Below are 18278 nucleotides of genomic sequence, written 5' to 3'. Positions count from 1 at the left end.
GGGTCTTTTTTTGTGGTTCATTTCTGTTTCATTGTTCATCCAACACCCTTGGTGTCTCGAAGCTTAGACCTGACGGTTAGCAGCATCCTTCCCAAAAAACAACAGAAAAGTGTTAAGTGTTTAAAAAAATGCCTATTTGGACATTTTATATTAATTATCTGACATATTTGTATCACAAAGTGGGAAAATGTCAAATTTCCATCAAATATTATTCACAAACTAAGAATTCTGATGACCCATCATTCAAAATGCATCATTTACAGACAAATCATGAAGACGTGAAAAGAATCTCACATCAAGATTTGTGCATAAATGTGGTTTTGTGTGTGTGTAATTTTTAAAAGATTTGTGTGTAGTCAGTTTCCAAGCTATTGTAATTTTTAGTGCATGTGCAAATTGCATTTTATATTTTTCTATAGTTTTGTAATTTTTGTACTTGCGCACAAAATGTTTTGTATGAGTTACAAATCAAGAACTATGCACGCACAAATTGAAAGAATTATGCACAAATTAAGAATTATGCATGCATAAACCCAAAGTTAGGCACAAATTAAGAGTTACGGACGCACAAGTTGGGGTGAATCCATTTTTTTCTCCATAAATGTAAGCTGGCAGGGGAGTGTGTAAACAGGTAGCCCTAAGCAATAAGGAGGGGAAGGGGGGGCGGGGTTGCTCTGTGCCAGCAGTCCCGCCAAAAACTCAAATTTCTAGTTGCAGCTTTGCAGAAACGATGTCCTAGAAAATTACATTTTTTTATTATTTTGGCTAAAAATCTTAATTAATTGCTCTCAAAAGAGACAGTATAACTAAATCTTAATGGAGAAAAAATGCCACTCCTTCACTCACAAATACCAGTTTTCATATTCTTTATTAAAATACTGCTGTACACACAAATGTTGCAAAATTTGAGACAAGAACATAAGTGGGGCAAAGAAAAAAATTGATATAGTAAGATGGTGATTTCAGGTGTTTTTCTGTGGAAAGGTGGTCAATAATACAAAGTGGAGTGTGTGCCATGATGTGGACTACAGTGATATGAGCACTGACGTGGAGTCGGCGGCGTCGAGGGGCATGCCTTTGTGTGTTTGGGGGGGTTTCTAAAGCACTACATCCACCAAGGCGGCTGATTTGGACTAAAACAGAGAAGTTCACCATCCAACACAAATGTTACCTGCAGTTATGTTGCATTCAATAACAGATCTTTGAAGAAAATGTAACCACGACAGCTCCATCATAGCTCTGCTAATTGTGACCCTTTGTGAAGACACATTCTTAATAAGACAAAGGGAAAGGAATTAATCTGCAGTCCGGCTGATTTCAACAGTTATTCCATTTGTAAAAATTTATCTGTGCTTCAAGGCAACATGAAATCCCCTCAGAAACATGATCCAAGCAATGCCTTCGACCTGTCATCGACGCCCTAAAACCTCCATCCGCCCCACCCACCCACTCCACCTCCTCGATTCGACTGGACAGGCGGCAGCCAATGACGGCCAAACACATTCAATCATTGGGCCCCTCCAGTTGTCCATCATCCTGAGAGAAATCCATGCCATCGGAGTCAGTGTCACGGCCAGCGCCAGTGCTTCGCCTACAGCATGTTTGAATTTCATGATCTTAAAAAGTCAAATAAAACAACAGTTGATGTCCCCCCATCCTCCTCCACCCAAAGTCCCTTCCCCCTTTTTAACTTAAAACCCTGCTGGGATTGGTCCACAGAATAATAAAGATCAAAAATGAAAAAAAAAAAAAAGGATCTGCTCGCTTTTATTTTGTTGTGCATTTCTGCACAGAAGCGGAGCAAAGAGAAAAAGCAGCTGGTAAAAAGTCTCAAAAAGCATCACTTTTCCTTAAAATGTTGTCTCATAGAGGGGAAGTAAATTGGAACAACAAGACGCGTAAGAAAGGAGAGTAGGAGACAGATCGGGCGTGGTGGAAGTGAGAGGATGGCTGTGGGACAAAAGGACATTCCACAAAGAGGCAGCTGTGGCTCCACTTTTAGAGAAGCCTCACTAAAAAGGCCGAAGCCAGGGGCTGGACAGTAAACCCGAAATGACCCATCCTAGAGCGTTTGATTCAGCATCAGTAAAGGTGGTTGCTCCGTACGTAACATCTCATTAGGAGACACCCCCCCTTCCTGCCAGTTCCTGGTCCCCAGTCGATGCACCAACCAAGAAAAGTGTTTAAATCTTCAGAAAAAAATTCTCATCCAACCACCTGAGTGATTTGTCCTCTCTTGAGCAGAACCACCAATGGTGGCCCATTGTGTCAAACAGGTTCCATTCCATCATTATGAGTGGCGTGTCCCATCTCCGAGTGCGTTCGAATGAAGGGGGTGTGGTCTCAAACAGGCAGTCAATAGAAACGTTAAACTTTCTGTGGTTTCTTTACATGGAGAGTCCGGTTCCTAGTCCGTGTGACTGTAGCTCTCTGTGCACCCTGTAGGCCATTCACACATAAAAAAAATTAACAAAAAATTTAAATTTTAGTGCATCCTCAAAAAAAAAAAAAAATACCCCAACTGTAGAAACAAACAATAAAAGCAGGAAAAACTTCAAAACCTTAATTTTTGTTTCTCGTTCTGTTCCCAAAGCTAAAAAAAGGTTGTACATCACAGCTTCCATCTCAGTCCTTTTTCTTTTTTTTTTCTTTTTTCAAATGTGTCTGCAAGTTTCAAGAAAACTTAAAAAAAAAAAAAAAAAAAAAAAAAAAAAACTTTAGAAAAGCCTCTCTGGTGGACAGGGATCAGTGTAAGTGACTGAGGTTCAGAAGCCCTGATGCCTGTGCTGATGTTGTCCATGAGCCTGGTCCTCCGCCGTAGTGCAATAGAATGCTCCAGGTCTGGGCAGTGCCACTCCTGGGCCCAAAGGGGGCGCTACAGAGAACCAGCGGCGGCAGCCTGCAGCTCCTGGAAGGTACTGTCGAAGCAGCGCTTCAAGTCCGAGTAAGTCACAACCAGGACGCTTTTTTCGTCTCGCGAGACCAGGCTGATCTTCTCGGGAACGCCTGCATCCAGCTGGAGAACAAGGAGATGAAAATACATTAAGTAGACTATAGTCACAATCTATAGGATATGGAATCTTACAAAACTATAGATATCAGTTAAGCCATATTTATGACTGAACTTTTTCATCGTGATCATTTTACAGCAAATACATTTTAAAGAAACAAACTGATGCTGTTTTTATTTACCAAAGAAAACCCTCTGCAATATCGACCGGCTGATTACAGATTTTGAAATAAATTATTTTATCAGATGGGCCGATTTTGAATTATTTATTTTGGCGACTACTAATAATTGGCATTGACTATGAGGGGAAAAAGAAAAGTAAATTTCTACTATAAATCACTGAATATGACAGCCTGATCTCCTATATTTGCATGAAAATGTCACAATGGAGACAACTATTGAGATATGAATAGAGATATAAACAGAGTTATAGAATTAAGCCTTTTTCCCCATTATGTGCAGTGAATATATTTGGCTGTAACGGTCTGTACTGACTTTGTTGAGGCAGGAGACGATGTGGCTGAGGTCGATCCAGGGCGACCCCGTTTCAGTCACCTGGTGAAACAGGTGATCTCGAAAAAGCTTTAACAGGTAGCGGTCTCCCGTCTCGGACCACGTCGGGTCCTTCTGAAACCTGACAGAAACAAGATGGGATTGCAGAGTGTAAACAGAAGCACAAACGTCAGGAGCAACGGTACTTACTCTGGCCGCTCGTTTATGGTGCCCAATTTGGCAAGGAGGCGGAAGAGACGGCCATTTTGCACCTCCTGCACAAACAAAGACATGTAAAATATATTACTTAAAATAAAGTAGCGGTCCCCAACTTATTTAGACCAGTTTAATGTCACACAATATTTACACAAACCAAACTGGGCATTTTTTAAGCTTCCAGTTTCACTTGATTTTTGAAGGTAAAGTTTATCTTCATCCTCTATAAAATACCTTGCAGCTGCTTTAAACTTTATTTGTAGGATACATTTGAACTATTAAAATGGGATACCATAACCTTGAATATATGAATGCATTTTAATGCAACAGAAAGATGATGCAACAAAGAGCATAAACTCCTCAGGTGAAAGGGAAAGGCCTTTACTACGACACATCGTCTGAAACACACTGGTTTGTAATAATTCTTGCAAAAACAGTCTGAAACTGAAAGATGAAGCACTTAACTTTCTGTCTGAATATGGAAAAAATAAACTTCCCTATTTTTGAAAGTGACAAAAAAACTTCTGCATTTAACTTTTAAAATTGTCTACTTTGTTCTGCAGCCTTCACCAGCGTTAATATGGATGTGCTGGTCCTGCTTTAAGACCGTCGTCAGATAGATCTTACATATCAATAAAATTAGATGCTGCATTAGAAGAATAATCCAGCAACACTTTTTCACAAAACTTCGTGTAGCGTGCAGACTTGAAGGAGTTGTTTTATGCATTCTTTTGGCATAACAAACCATTGAGGTTTCAATCGGTGTTGCACAAACTGTTAATGAATGCAGGACTTTAACGAGCTGTGGTGTTATATTTATTTAAAGACTCTTTCTCCACACCCCGACCACATCATGAAACACCAAACAGTGAGTTTACCATAGTCTATTTTTATTTAAAAGCTTCACCGAGCATCACCTTGAAGCTGATGATTCTGCTGTATGAAATGCTTCAAGATTTTGGCTTTAAATTTAAACATTTACAGTTTATTTTCTACATTAATTAATAAAATAATTGAGCATGAAAGCTGCCTTCTCGCCGCTTATAACCTTGCCTATTTCCTCCACCTTGTGCCCAAATCACCCAACAGTAGCTGGGATAGGCTCCCGCAACCCCATGACCCTAAAAGGAATTCAGCGAGTTCGGAAAATAGATGGATGGGTTTTTAACATGTTCATAATAATAAAATTGTTAATTGAACTTTCAAAATCATGCAATCATCATTTCGTTTTCCTCTGCTTTACATCTAAAAGAGATGATGAGAGCCATTTTTTTTTTAGTATTTGTTTTTTTACATAAGCTAACTTACCATTAACTACAACAGACCAATTCTGCCAATTACTGTCACAGCTCATCAGAGTTAAGTTTTTAATCATTTACCTTGTTTTAAGCTTAACCTAAAAAAACCCAAAAACGTCTAAAATGAGGAGGAACTGAACTAGAGGTCACTGTGCTACGAATGAGTTGGTCAAACTATTTTAATGAATGAGAAGATCAAAACATTACAACTATCTCTCAATTTACACAAGTCATTTCCTGCACTTTTGCCTTTGACTAATACAAAGATTTCTTCAAGATTAATCCTTTTAAGGCGTCACATCTCTGTCAAACCTTCCCAGCACAATCCAAGTTTGTCAGCGCTAACAAAAAATAGATTTAGGTTTAACAAACTTTATCTCAGAAGAGAAAAAAAATTCCCTCAAAGACTTGAGTTATCCTCACTAAAATGTAAGTGAAAATGTGATATTTTATATATTTTTTGCTCAAAATGTGAAGTTTAGCTAACTTCCGTGGATCACTTTTAATGAATGAATGAAGATACGCCCTAAAAAATAAGACTCTTAAAATGTTAAAGGCATTTAAAGGCTTTTAAAAATGGCTTTTGGAGGGAAAATAATGGGGAAAAAGAAAATATTGACGCTGGTGCTCTGTAATATAAGGAACTGAATTCAAGACGAGTACAGAAAAACATCCTGTATGTAAACTACTTCCCCAGCAGCTCCGTCAATATGTTTATATCCGAGCAACAGCTCCAGAATTCACAAACACACTTCATCTTACTTTGGCCAGGTCCTCCTCAATTACATCATTCCTCATCTGTGAAGCGTCCAGCTGGGTGTAAAAGCGCGCTCCGATCATGGGCATGATGTCATTGACACTTCGCAGGCGTGACTGCTCGGACAGAAGGTACCTGCAGAAACACAAAAAGACCCAGAAGTCGAACGTTGGATCACAACAAAACAACGGCCTCTCCTCTCTAAAAGAAGCAGCTTTCAGCCTCTTCCGTCTGAAAAAACTTCAGTCTTTATAGTTGAACCGGAATCTAATACGAATTAAAAATGAGGCTGAAATTTAAAATTAATTTTTAATGTGAACCATACATTGAAGTGGCAGGTTTTAGGACTTCAATTAGATAAATCAAGTAGCAATAAAAATTAATCAACATAATGTAAAAAGTGAAATTTTTACTTCTCCTAAAAGCTTAGAAAGTAACATAAGTTGTAAAGATTAATAAATACAATGATTTTTTTGTTGATTTTAATAACAAAAAAGTATTTTCTGTGCATGACGGCACACATTAACAAATAAAAGTGGAATATTTTTGCTTAAAAAATGCCAGACTAAGTTTAAAATGTGTAAATTGATGATTATTTTTATCATATATATTTAAATCTAGATCATGTGTAGTCCTAACAACAAATTGATTGAGTTTAGTTTAAAAGCTTTACAAAAAACTATGAGAGCAGGCCCTAATCTGAACTCCGGATGAATCAAACTCGTCTTTTCTCACTGGTGTTTTACTCGCCAGCTGGGAGTTGCGCCCTCAAATGTGGAGTGCAGCGTTATACCAACCTGGTCAAAATTCAACACATGACTCGTGAGGAGATTGTCCCTGAAAGAGGATCAGATTTAGGTCAGGACTCAGTGCCAGCCAACTGAAAAACTGTCCATCTGTTCAAGTGTCTCCATTCTGTTCAATTTGGGCTTCAAGTCGTCCCTTTCAAAAGAAAGTTACAACACTAACCAGACCCTCAAAATCTAAAAAAATAAAAAATAAAAGGTTTAGCAATATTTTTTACTCACTTTTCTAAACAAGAAGTCTCTAGTTTCTTCAATTTTTAGGGTTTTTAGTTAGTTAGTTTAGTTTTGTTGCAGGCATTTCCATTCTTTTTGTTTCTCTCTCAGCAAAAAGAGCTAAAATTAAATAAACACTTCCATAAATGGTTGGTTTAAAACCTCACATAAGTATTGCTAGAGAGCTGCAGAAGAACATCTTTTTCTACTCAAAATTAAATCAACCTTCATTTGAATGAAAAGAAACATTAACCTCGGTAATCTGGTAACAAGCCGTCACTTTTTACCAACCAAACAAATTAAAATACTTAAGTAAACAATTTAATTCCCTAAAATAAAAACTGTAAATATTCACAGTTCACACTTGAAACTGTAATAAAATGCTGCAGAAACTGTTAACTCAAACTGGCGGATGAATTTGCAAAGTTTTTGTTTTGCCCTAATTCAGAAGTACATTTTTCTTTTTTTTAGATCTTTGATTTTGAAATATTATTGCTCTTTGTGGTTAAGCCAGACACTTTTCATACTACTTAGACAATTAACCATCATTTCTTGAAATTGAAAAATTGAACACTTGACTAACATACGTGACTCTGCATCTTAGGGAAGTTTTTTTTTAATTTGGAATTTCAAAATAAAATAAAATTCTTTATAATTCCTGTAAGTTTTTTTGGAAAACTAATCATTTTAAAGTCATATTTTTTTAATAAATGAAGTATTTTATTATATAAATACAGCTACAAGAGACCCCAAAGTATCTCTCACGATAAGCAGACCACATGTGCACCCTGCCACCCTTACAGGATGAGATTCTTGAGGTCGGAGGAGTAGTTTAAAGACACCAGCTCCATCGCCTTTTGGAGATTCTCCCTTTGAATTCCAGCCAGAGAGTTACAGGCCAAAGCCAGGACCACCTTGCCCAGAGACACGAGATCTGCTTGCTACAGAATGAAACACAAAAGAGAAAAAGAAAGCAATAAAAAACATCAATAAAACATCTTTGGTGCTTAGGAACTATATTGGATTATTATGAGGTGAATGGGGTGTAGTCAGAGACAGTACCTGGTACTGTGGCATCAGGGCGAGATGATTGCTCTGACTGTTGTCAAACGTCAAAACATCAAAAACCCCGACGCAGTTCACCCGTAACCTTCAAAAGAAAAGACTGTGTGTGTGCATGTTGGCAATTACAGGAAAATTAAATCTTCTTTGAACAACATACAGGTATGTGATATTTACTTTATAAAAAATGTTAAAGAAAAAAACGATAAAAGTTTTTGGGAAAAAAAATTCTAAACAATCCGTATAAAAATCTCAAGAGAAGCAACAATTGGCTTCCACTATCTATTCAGTTCAAACCTCAATTTTTGGTTCACAGTATGATGATTTGTGTATTAAAAAAACAACAATAAAATTAGGAAGAATTTGCTTTTAAGCATGTAACAATGAAAAAAATGCATATTTTAGTAAATGCTGCGTTTAGACCAGGCACAATTCGCTCGGCAGGTGAGTCAAGTTTCAATGATAAGTCAATGTACAGATGCGATCTGAAATCTTTAATTTGGACTCAGCTTTGGGCGTTTTCATTGACTCGATCAAGAGGTTGACAGTACATCTAATAAGGGCTTTTGGCCTCAACTTCCATCCATTCATAGGCTTATGATGTTTTTCTTACTTTCATCAAGATAGTAAAAAGAAGATCCTCGAGTTTAATTTGTATCTTTCCCCTCTCAGGTTAATGCTCAAACTGGGCCACAGACAGGAGTAACATGTAAAGGGTGTCAGGAGTGAAGTACACCCCACCGAGAGAGACTGAATGATCTGGTGAACCAAGACATGGCAACGTGCTTGCTGGTGCCTCTGTAGATCTCTCCAAAACATATTATCTGAACCTAATAGCTCAATATCATCTATGATTTCCATGATGTGGCATCAAATTAAGTCCAGAAAAGCTTTGGCGGTTGCTAGGGGTATCAAACAGTAAATTTGAGAGGCATCATGCGCAAATTTGATTGCATCCAGTGTAAATGCAGCATTGTACTAAGCCTGGTGTAATGTAATAAAGCAATAAATTGTTCTTAAATTTAGCACAACCGAGAATCGTGGCATTCCTGGAGCATACCTTGTCTTGCCAGTGATAAGAATTTTGCTGGGGTCCATGACCCGACAGGCCAAGCCAGCAGTGTGGATGGTGCGCAGCGCAGAGCTGAGCTGGACAATGTAGGCCCAGATGAGGGACTCGGGTAGCAGGCCTGCATGCTGCCGCGGTTGAGGTGGCTCGTGTTGCCCTGACAACAACAAGAAAAAAAAAGGCTTTATCACACAAGAGCAGACAGAAGTGTAGACGTTTCTAATGAACTAAACCGCAAACGGTCGATAGCTTCCTCTGTAAACTTATCTTCATCAAAAAGCTGCTTCCCATAAGTTAAGCGATGGTGAAAAACATCACTGAGATGAACCTAAGATGCCTTCTGGTTTGATAAAATCTACCAATTACTGATGAATCCAGCTATGATATTCAAACAGATTTCTCACCTAAAAAAATATTTTTTTTTTAAGTTTGTGTACCTCTTTTCATACACTCCTGAGCAACATCACCATTGGGCAATGCCAGTGAAGCAGCAGAATAAACTCTAGCGCCACAATGAGGCATGAACCCCTTTGAACAATATGTGTTTGGTCCTTTGGGGTTATTTTAAGAAACGTTTGCCTCATGCACTTCAAACATGAAAACCTGCATCAGCTTTACTGTAAATTACACCTAAGGCTGAAAGGCTTTGCTTCCTCTATCTGTCATTCCTGCAGCCAGCTAAAACAGCAGCACCTGCCCAAGAATCAGTTTCAGCCACAGTTTCCTCCAAGTTCAGGCCTCTTTCACAAAGATGCATCTTAACCATCAAGATTCAACCATATCGGATGTCAACAAACTCCTTTTAACCGTAAAACTGGTCTTTTTTAGTGTTTGTAATCCTTGTGCCATCACAGCAGGCAACAATGATAAGATACTGCAAACACAAGGAGCCAGGTGACGATGAGCTCATGAGCATGCAAGTGACAGCGAACGTAAGCATATGAAACGCTGTGGTGCTGCGCGGCGCCTGAGGTGACCGTAGTGCTATTTCGGAGTGAAGAAGGAAGAAGGCCGACTTACCCCACTTCCTCTTCGTGAAGTAAGAATCTGCTGAAGGGTCATTGAAATGTCTGCTGAACATCGTTTCTGCACCTGCGTGGAAGTCGTAGGAGAAGACCAGCGCTGAGGACATAGAGGGAAAAACATTAGTTTGAATTGTTGGGTGAAAAATTTAAAAACATCACATATAAATTCCCAACAATTCATCTCAAATATTCCCTGATAGTAATTTGGCAAATAAAGTGTTAAAAAAGATTAAATGTGTTGTTAGAGGTCATTTATTTCAAAAGTTTTTTAATCATTTTGCAGAAACACCTCCAAGTTCCTGTTTTCTGTACAGTTATCTCGAACCGTGAAAGCCCCCTGACCACCTCCTCTGAGGTGTTGCATGTGGTTTACTGAAGTTTGCTCAACTCTTATTTATGCACAGTTCTCATGAAGCCACAATGGCCAACTTCTGGACTTCTACAGACACTTCGTCTTTGTTTATCCAACTTCTTCTTCTTCTTTCTGACTTCAGTCAAACAAAATGTGCATAATTAACTAAGGCTGCAACCAACTATTATTATAATGGTCAAAAATGTTTTTAGGTAATGATTTTGATGAAAAAACAAATTGATCAAGATAAAAATTATTGATTTTTTTATTATTATTAAATTCTGGGTGGGATAACAGGACATCAACTAGTTTTACATGGATTCTCAAGGTTTCTTCCCTTGATATATTTTTAAAAGCTTGTGCATTAAATTCTTCTCTACATTTCTCCATGAATGTGTGTGACAATTATGGTTACAATTTTTTCCTAAAACTCAAACAGAGCTGCAGGAGACTGATTAAAGATTATATTTCTATAACAAGGTTAGCAACACTAAACGTCAACAATCTACATGTCTACGTAACTGATAATGATCATAAATCGTGTAAAGAAAAGATTCTGATAAATTGTATGGATGTTTGCTTACATATAGTTGGCTTTCTTCTTATTTTAAACATACTTTACCTTTAACAGGATGTTTTTAATTAATTTTGTTTAGGTTTTTTTGTACATCTACAACGCCAAAATAATTTCCTTTAATATCAATAAAGTTCTATAAAGTTTCAAAAATACTAATAATTCTAATCACTGCATGATCTGACCTTGTAAAAAGAAAAAAAAACATCTAATCTTAGTAATATGCTCTAAAACATAAGCTTGTTTTTTTTTTTTATCCCCAATACATTTAATGTAACACATTTAATTTGCTATTCTTTTTATTTTGGATTAACCACTAATTTTAAGATGTATATTTTTATAAATAAATAAAAATGCACTTGAAAATCAAAAGAGTTTAATTTAACATTACAATACTTGCATATTTTTTCTGTAACAAATGAAATTATATGGTAAATGACTAAAAAAAAGTTTAAAATGCTGAAAACATTTCTTCAAGTTAAATTTAAAACTTAAATACCTTTTTAAGGCCATGTGTTTCAAAAATTAAGATAAATGTTTCAGTCCAATTCCCATTTAAGCATTATTTCCCATTTTATTAATTGATTCTCATTTCATGGCTTCTTTTCTTGTTGTTTATGCCGTGATGTTTCTTCTTTTTAAAACCGGCTGTGGGTATTCAGCGTATTGGTGCAACAACTGGTTATCCTGCTGTTTATTTACATCATTTGATCAAAAAAAAATCGTGATAAAAAAATTTAATTTTTGACATGAAACGGAGGAATTCAAGAAGAAAAATCTATAAGTCTCAAGACTTTTTAAGGGATTATTTTTTAATTAATAAATCCAATGCTTTCAAGACTTTAAGACTCTGCAAGATGATATATTTTTTAAGACACACACAGCATCCTGTAGCCACACACTCACAATGGTCTCCAAAGGCCTTAGTGGTGAAGACCTCCCTCAGCGTTACAGTGTTTGAATGCTGAATCTTCTTCCACATGTCCACCAGCATCATGCATTTGGTGTTAACAAGGCGGAAACCTGTCAAAACATTCACTTACAGGATGACGGCATTAAATCATAGACACCTATCTGCTACCATCACCACGTTCTAAAGAACAAATAAGGTTTGAACAAGTTTTAAAATGACATCATGCACCATTATTAAACAAATTATTGTAGTTAGTATATACATATAAATATGTATAAATAAATATGATTCACTGAATTTGTGGGATTTTTGCTGAACAAATGATTTTCCTTTACCATGTATTCTCCTCAGACAATAAGGCATGTCATCCTTGCTGTTGACTGCTTTATAGCAGGAGGTAATGTAGCTGAAATTGCTGGTCTTCTGCATGCGGTTTGGTGGAGGGAGGGGTTCCAGAGGAAACAGGCTGTGGTAGCTGTCCACCTCAGACGGTACATCTACCCAACAGAGAAAACACTATTCAGTATCTTAACCAAATACAATTTAATTCAAACTTTTTTGAGGCAACGGGGTCCTTGAACACTTTTGCGATAACATTGTCTATGTGGAAGAAGCGAGCATTTTCTGTGAGACGCTGTTTGGTTTCAATATGAAACCACAAATGAGTTACTGCATTAGTCAACACCAGAACTGATTTTACCTGGGTTTTCTGAGTGGTCAATTTGCACCATGGTTATGAGATGTCTGTTAATCAACTCCTGGGGGTGGGGAAGGAGGGGGACAAAAGGGCAATGATATCAGACATTTCCTCCAGAAAGGGAGGGAGAAGGTAGATGTTGAATAAGGAGGGCAGCTGAACAATACCTGTCGAAGCTCATCGGCCATGAAGAAGGACGGGGCGTTGGCTTTTGGCTGCATGTAGGCCACGTTGGGCGGATTGGAGGGATATATGTGGTAGGTAGGAAACACCTGCAGCGAAACCAGAAAGCAAAGCTTCCTATTTATCGAGAAACAAAAACTCGTTCATTTTCAGTTTAGTACATAACTGCATGATAGCAATAATTCATAGTAACTCTGGGTTAATATGCGAACACACAAACCATTCCAGTCATCGGTGCGGGGGTGTTGTCTGTGTAGAAGTAAGTGGTCCCCCCCACAGTCTCTTTCTGAATGATGTGTGCGCCCTGATCGGAGGCTGTGGTGGGCACCATGTAGTTGGCTGGGTTTGGGGTGTGACTGCGTCGGCGAGGAGCAGGTGAGGTGTGAGGTGTAATTTTTGGTGAATGAAGCGGAGAGGATCCTGCTGATAAAGACATGCCTAGAAACAGAAAGAGGAAAAGAAAAAAGGTCGTAAATTGTTAGTAGAGCGTAACCCAATGACATCTGAACAACTATGAAAAAAAAAAAAATCACTTGTTTTCCTTTTCAAGTAGATGCTAAGTTAAGGCAAGTTTGGAACAGAAGTAGTTTGATGCATTAATGGGCCTCAAGGAGTTAGAATCTTAGGCTTACATGAAGACCACAAACACAATTACTTGAGACAATGCTAGTAAAATGGATAAAAATACATTAAAAAAGCAATTTCAAAATGTGTACGCATTCAAAGTCAATGCAAAGATTTCCCACACATTTTAAGTCCTTGAAAGCAGAAATCTGAATAAACTTTTTACATTTTTCCAACCAATAAGTTTCAATATTAAAAGTATTAAAGACTACTTTCTTCGCTTCACTAAGCGAAGTCCCTTTGTATAACAATGGTCAGAACCAATGAAGAAAAAAAAAACACATTCTTTTAGAACCCTTCAAAATAAAAGCATCACACAATCGCTATTAAATTGAAAGACAGCATTTGGCACAACATAAACTGCCTTAAACTAGCAACACTGGCCCAGAATTCATTGTGGTATTACATTTATATTTGATCTGACAAATGCCTTCAGCAGTAGCACACTTTTTAAAACATTTAAATTAACTATTTCTAGTAAGGGGGAAAAAGTGCAAAGTCAATCTACGTTTGAGATTAAAATCTATTGGTCAATATCTGCATAATATATGCAAATTCATGAACATTTAGAGGCATCTGGGGTTTTATTTTCAACTTGATTTTAAATGTATTACATTTCTTAGTCAATAATCATTTTAAAAGCAAAACGGTTTCAAAAAGACTGAAAAGTATCAGAGACGAATCACGTTTTTTGTGAGGTTTGTTGTTAGTTGTCATGAAGTTAATACGTATTTATCAGTCAAAAAAAGGTTTCAGAATGTTGAAAATAATTTTTATTCTTATTTCAGTGTGATTTGAGTCACATTAGACTGCAGTTAAAAGCCTTTCCTATTGTAATTATTGGCTACTATAGCTGCTCATAGAATAATATTATACACCTTCTTTAAAATAATAATTAAAAAGAAAAACCTACTAGGGTGGCCCAATCTGCAAGCAACGCATTTACTTGGCCATAAACTGCATCACTGATTTTTGAGCAATTAGCACTGTTTGCAGATACAACGCTGTCCCAAAAAACAAATAAATGTCCGTCTTCCCTCTGAACTTTATTTTGTAAAAATGTGACTTTGTTATTAACCAGATTTGTTAACCACTAAACATGTGTGGCCCAACAAAATGTTGATATCCAACAATCTGGTCAAACTAAATTTGTAACTGAATAGCACGGCCTTTAGATGTCATTCAGAGCAGCATACTTTGCTTCAGACATATTTTAACAAACATTGTGGCTTAAACATAATAAGTGGCCCAAAAAAAAAAAAAAAAAAAATCAAGAGAATTTATACATGGGCAGGTAAAAAACCCTCACCAGGACCCAAAGCTGAGGAGCTGCCAAGACCAGGATGTGCGAAGAGAGGCGAGGGGAAGGCCGGAACGGCGGACTGGACCATTGTAGCCATTCGAGGGGTTCCCTTGGGGATGAATTCACTTGCTGCTGGGTTAGGAGCCTAATGACATGAACATTAAATAAAAAAATGAACTTTACTATTTTTTTCTGAAAGAAAAGTTAAAGACAAATGCTTCGTTTTAAGTTTCTTTAGAAAAAAAAGACAATCCACAGGATTGATTTTAACCCCCCACCCCCCGGGTTAAATAAGGAGGCTTGTGTACTCGCCTTTCTCCTTTGGGAAATACTAAGAGCACCAAAATCACTGAACAGTGAGGATGTTGAAGAGTTCACTGGATCTGTAAAAGAAAAAAAAACAAGTGTTGGAGTAATCTAATGGTTTGATTTTTAAATATATGAGTGTTATCTGCTGCCCCACAAAGCATCTCACCATGAGTGCTGTGGCTGAAGTTCTTGGCACCATCATTGAGGAGGCTGGGAGAGCTGCTGCTGGTGGTCATTCGCTAAAGACAATGTCAAGAATATTACTTTTGTGTTTAAAATTGCTCTCATGAAATAACATAAGCTAACAGTTGACATTTGTTTTCTTGGTTTGACAAAAACAGAACAAAAAGTTGAGAACAATCTTTTCTTTTAAGAATAGTACAGTGTTTTGCAATGTGGTTCTCAGAATCTAAACCCAATGAACATTTTCAGAGCTTCTGCAAGAAGTTAACTTTATATTTAATGTTTGCAATCCAGGAACTGACCAACATTCAGAACTGTTGTCTTTTTTTTGGTAAAAAGGACTTCACTGATACCCACATGCTGAGACTTCATTAACATTTTTCTAGTTGACTGGTAAACATATAGTTAAACGTGTAAAAACTACTGGAATTAATAAATACAAATAATAATATTTTTTAATTATAATAATGTAAACTTATCCCTGTATCAAAGTAAACAAACAAAAGTATTTTATCAACAGCCCAAAAGTTTTATTTTTAACACTCATCAGCTGCTCCTTAAAGACCCACTCCAATAAAAATGTGTTTTGGATGTTCTTGTGGCATTTTTCTTATAATGGGGGGTATATCTAGAGAAAAGTAGAATTAAAACTTCATTTCGGAGCATTTCTTTGTTCAAATTGTGGTGAACCAAGAAGAAGTTGTTAAGGACTTTAAGTTAGCGGAGAGTGTAAACAAAGGCATGATGGAAAATAAGTGCAGTCTTACTCCCATCCACAACTCAGAGAACTACTGCCGCTCTGTAGAAACTATTTCCTAGAAAATTACATTTTTTTGCCTAAAAATTGCATAATTATAATTAAAACACCATTTGGAACTTTTTTAAAATAGATCAAAAGATTATTGAAGTGGGAATTTAACTCTATGTTAAAGATAATCTTGTAATATAAATGTAGTTGTGATGAATTTTTGAGAAACTTGCAGCCTTTTAGGATTCAAAACACTTAATTTGGACAAAATTATCCTAATTGTGTAAGTAAGATCCCCTCTCCACCTACTTTAATACCCCTAATTAAATACAAGGAACGAGCCGGTCTATCCAGTGTTGTCAAGCCGCCTTTTAGTGTCATCATAGAAAAGGTCACCCGTCTGCAAAAGAAGCAGAAGGGGAGTCTGAGTTGTACCTGCATCATTGAGTATTTTGATTCTGCTGGGCTTCCAAACCCATTGACCCCAATAAAGCTGCTGCTGAAGTAGGAGTTGTTAAGGTTGGCATCACTCAGAGTGGCACCCTCCATCCCTGGGACTGAGGAAGACAAAACGTTTGAAAAACATAAGACAGACTTTATCAAAGCCGACAGATTTATATGATAAGGATGTAAACAAAAGACAGAGGTGTGAAAGTGCTTTAAAGTTTAGGAACACATGTGTTGTTGCCATGCAAAGAGCTAGTAAGCATGTAAATAATGCTAAAAACACCTTGGAAAAAAGTCGATCTAAAAGCTAAAACAAATGTATAAATGGTAGATAGGGGAGCTAATGTTGAACTATGTGTTTGCGTCTTTTTTAGGGGATATTTGACCTAGATTCAGCGAACTAACTGTTTGCTCACGCTGCGAAAACACGATAGAAGAGTCAAAACAAAGCTCCGTGAACAGCTAGCTTTAGCAAGCTAACATGGGCAAAACAATACATATATAGGCAGCAACACTACATTTTTTATGTAATGTGGAAGCTTTATTTACTTTGACGTGTTTGCACGTTTAATTTACCATTTAAATCTACTTTGGGAAATACTAGCTAGCTAAAGCGCAAAATAGCTAGCATCCATGCACTCACAGCTGTCATATGAAAACAACAGGCCTCTATGTGAGCTAAATAGGTATATTTCATCGCTAATGTCATAGTTAATATAGTAAACTTATATGAAGACTAATCAACTCAATAAAACAATTATAAACAGCGGAAATGTTAAGCTGCAAGGCGAAATGGTAAGGTATTGGAGACAAACCGATACCACGTTGTTTTGTTGTAAAGAGGCCTAACAGAATCCTCGGGCTATATTACGAAACAGCCCCGCTGGGCCGTGAGGTAAAGTCAGTCAGTAACCCTGCGCGAGGGTTTACTGTTTTGAACTTACTGGTTAGCAGCTGCCCTTCCAGGGACGTGCCCGCAGGCCCCACCGTTTCGCTTTTCTTTGACACCACAGTCCCTCCGCTGACTGTCGCCGTGCCGCCAATTGAGTACACCGCTGGCGTCCCCCCGCTCCCGGCCATCGACAAGGGAACCGGGCTACCCCCGCCGCCGTGCAGAGGCAGATTTGCCAAGGACGGATCCTCGTGTAGAAACTGACATTCGTCTCCATAAAAGCACGTTTTGTCCTTCGCGTAGTAGCGACAAAACTTCACCTTAACATTAGGTAATCCGGCACCCCCGAGCGGAGCAGCTGAGGGTGGAAGTCCACTGTTCATGGCACCGCTGCTGCCGCCACTGCTGCCGGAAGACACTCGAACATAGAGACGCAGGGAGCTAGCGTGCTAGCTAGCAAGCTTTCGCACAGTTTTACCCCAAAACACTAAATTAACTTTGCTTTAGCCGATGAAAAACCCCCTACTTTAACGACACTTACATTATAAAGCCAGGGTGTATTTCGATTTGAAGAAAATATGACTATAGACTCGGGGTTCTGGGCTATCCATGCAGCTGCTGTCCCTACAAAGTAGCCTGTTGTTGTTTTGAGCCCACAGTCTGGCTGCGAAGCTTGAAAGCAGCTAACATACCTTTGCATTGTGGGTACAGTTCACCTGCTGCAAATGCATGCTTCAGGTTCAATAAAAAGCATCCGGTGTGACAAAAACTACGCTCAGCTGTTTTAAAATAACAAAATAAAAAATAGTAATTAATTAAATTATTATTTTAAGGTTAAAATAAATATGAAAATCGGATTTTTTTTATTTAAAATAAAATGACAAATTAATAATTCAAAACAGATCAATTTAATTTTTGTTTCAGTTGAAGAGTAAATTAACTTTTAAATATGTAGCCAATAATATTTTTATCTATTTATGTACTTATTCAAAAATAAAATACCATCATATTGTTTTCGAAACCTCATCTTGCAACAGTCTGCAGGGACAGAAGTCCTAAAAATAAACGCTGCCATGTTAATATTTTAGGGTGTGCTTTTTGCAGT

General features: G+C 37.5%; 1 protein-coding gene across 1 annotated transcript; it reads right to left on the bottom strand.

Annotated features, from left to right (window-relative positions):
• Nucleotides 1–849: 849 nt before the first annotated feature.
• pan3 (poly(A) specific ribonuclease subunit PAN3) lies at nucleotides 850–17906 on the bottom strand. The gene is made up of 18 exons (XM_024280151.2): nucleotides 17226–17906; nucleotides 16270–16391; nucleotides 15070–15142; nucleotides 14907–14977; nucleotides 14601–14739; nucleotides 12888–13105; nucleotides 12652–12756; nucleotides 12488–12545; nucleotides 12123–12284; nucleotides 11781–11897; nucleotides 9944–10045; nucleotides 8915–9080; nucleotides 7855–7942; nucleotides 7594–7733; nucleotides 5779–5908; nucleotides 3713–3777; nucleotides 3506–3644; nucleotides 850–3016 (listed from the first exon to the last, which is right to left on the bottom strand). Exons 1-18 carry the CDS (start codon nucleotides 17554–17556, stop codon nucleotides 2876–2878), a joined length of 2367 nt encoding a protein of 788 aa, XP_024135919.1. The 5' UTR covers nucleotides 17557–17906; the 3' UTR covers nucleotides 850–2875.
• Between the last annotated feature and the right edge of the window lie 372 nt (nucleotides 17907–18278).

This window comes from Oryzias melastigma, linkage group LG20, assembly GCF_002922805.2.
Source record: "Oryzias melastigma strain HK-1 linkage group LG20, ASM292280v2, whole genome shotgun sequence".
NCBI lineage: Eukaryota > Metazoa > Chordata > Actinopteri > Beloniformes > Adrianichthyidae > Oryzias > Oryzias melastigma.
This window is presented reverse-complemented; position numbering and strand designations above follow the sequence as displayed.

Bases quoted from the DNA above. Each gene is read 5' to 3' on its own strand.
- pan3 (XM_024280151.2), bottom strand. From the start codon at position 17,556: ATGAACAGTGGACTTCCACCCTCAGCTGCTCCGCTCGGGGGTGCCGGA. The intron at 9,081-9,943 runs GTAAGTCGGCCT...TGTTGTTGTCAG, and splicing joins CTTCACGAAGAGGAAGTGGG to GGCAACACGAGCCACCTCAA. The intron at 7,734-7,854 runs GTACTGTCTCTG...TTCATTCTGTAG, and splicing joins CCCTGATGCCACAGTACCAG to CAAGCAGATCTCGTGTCTCT.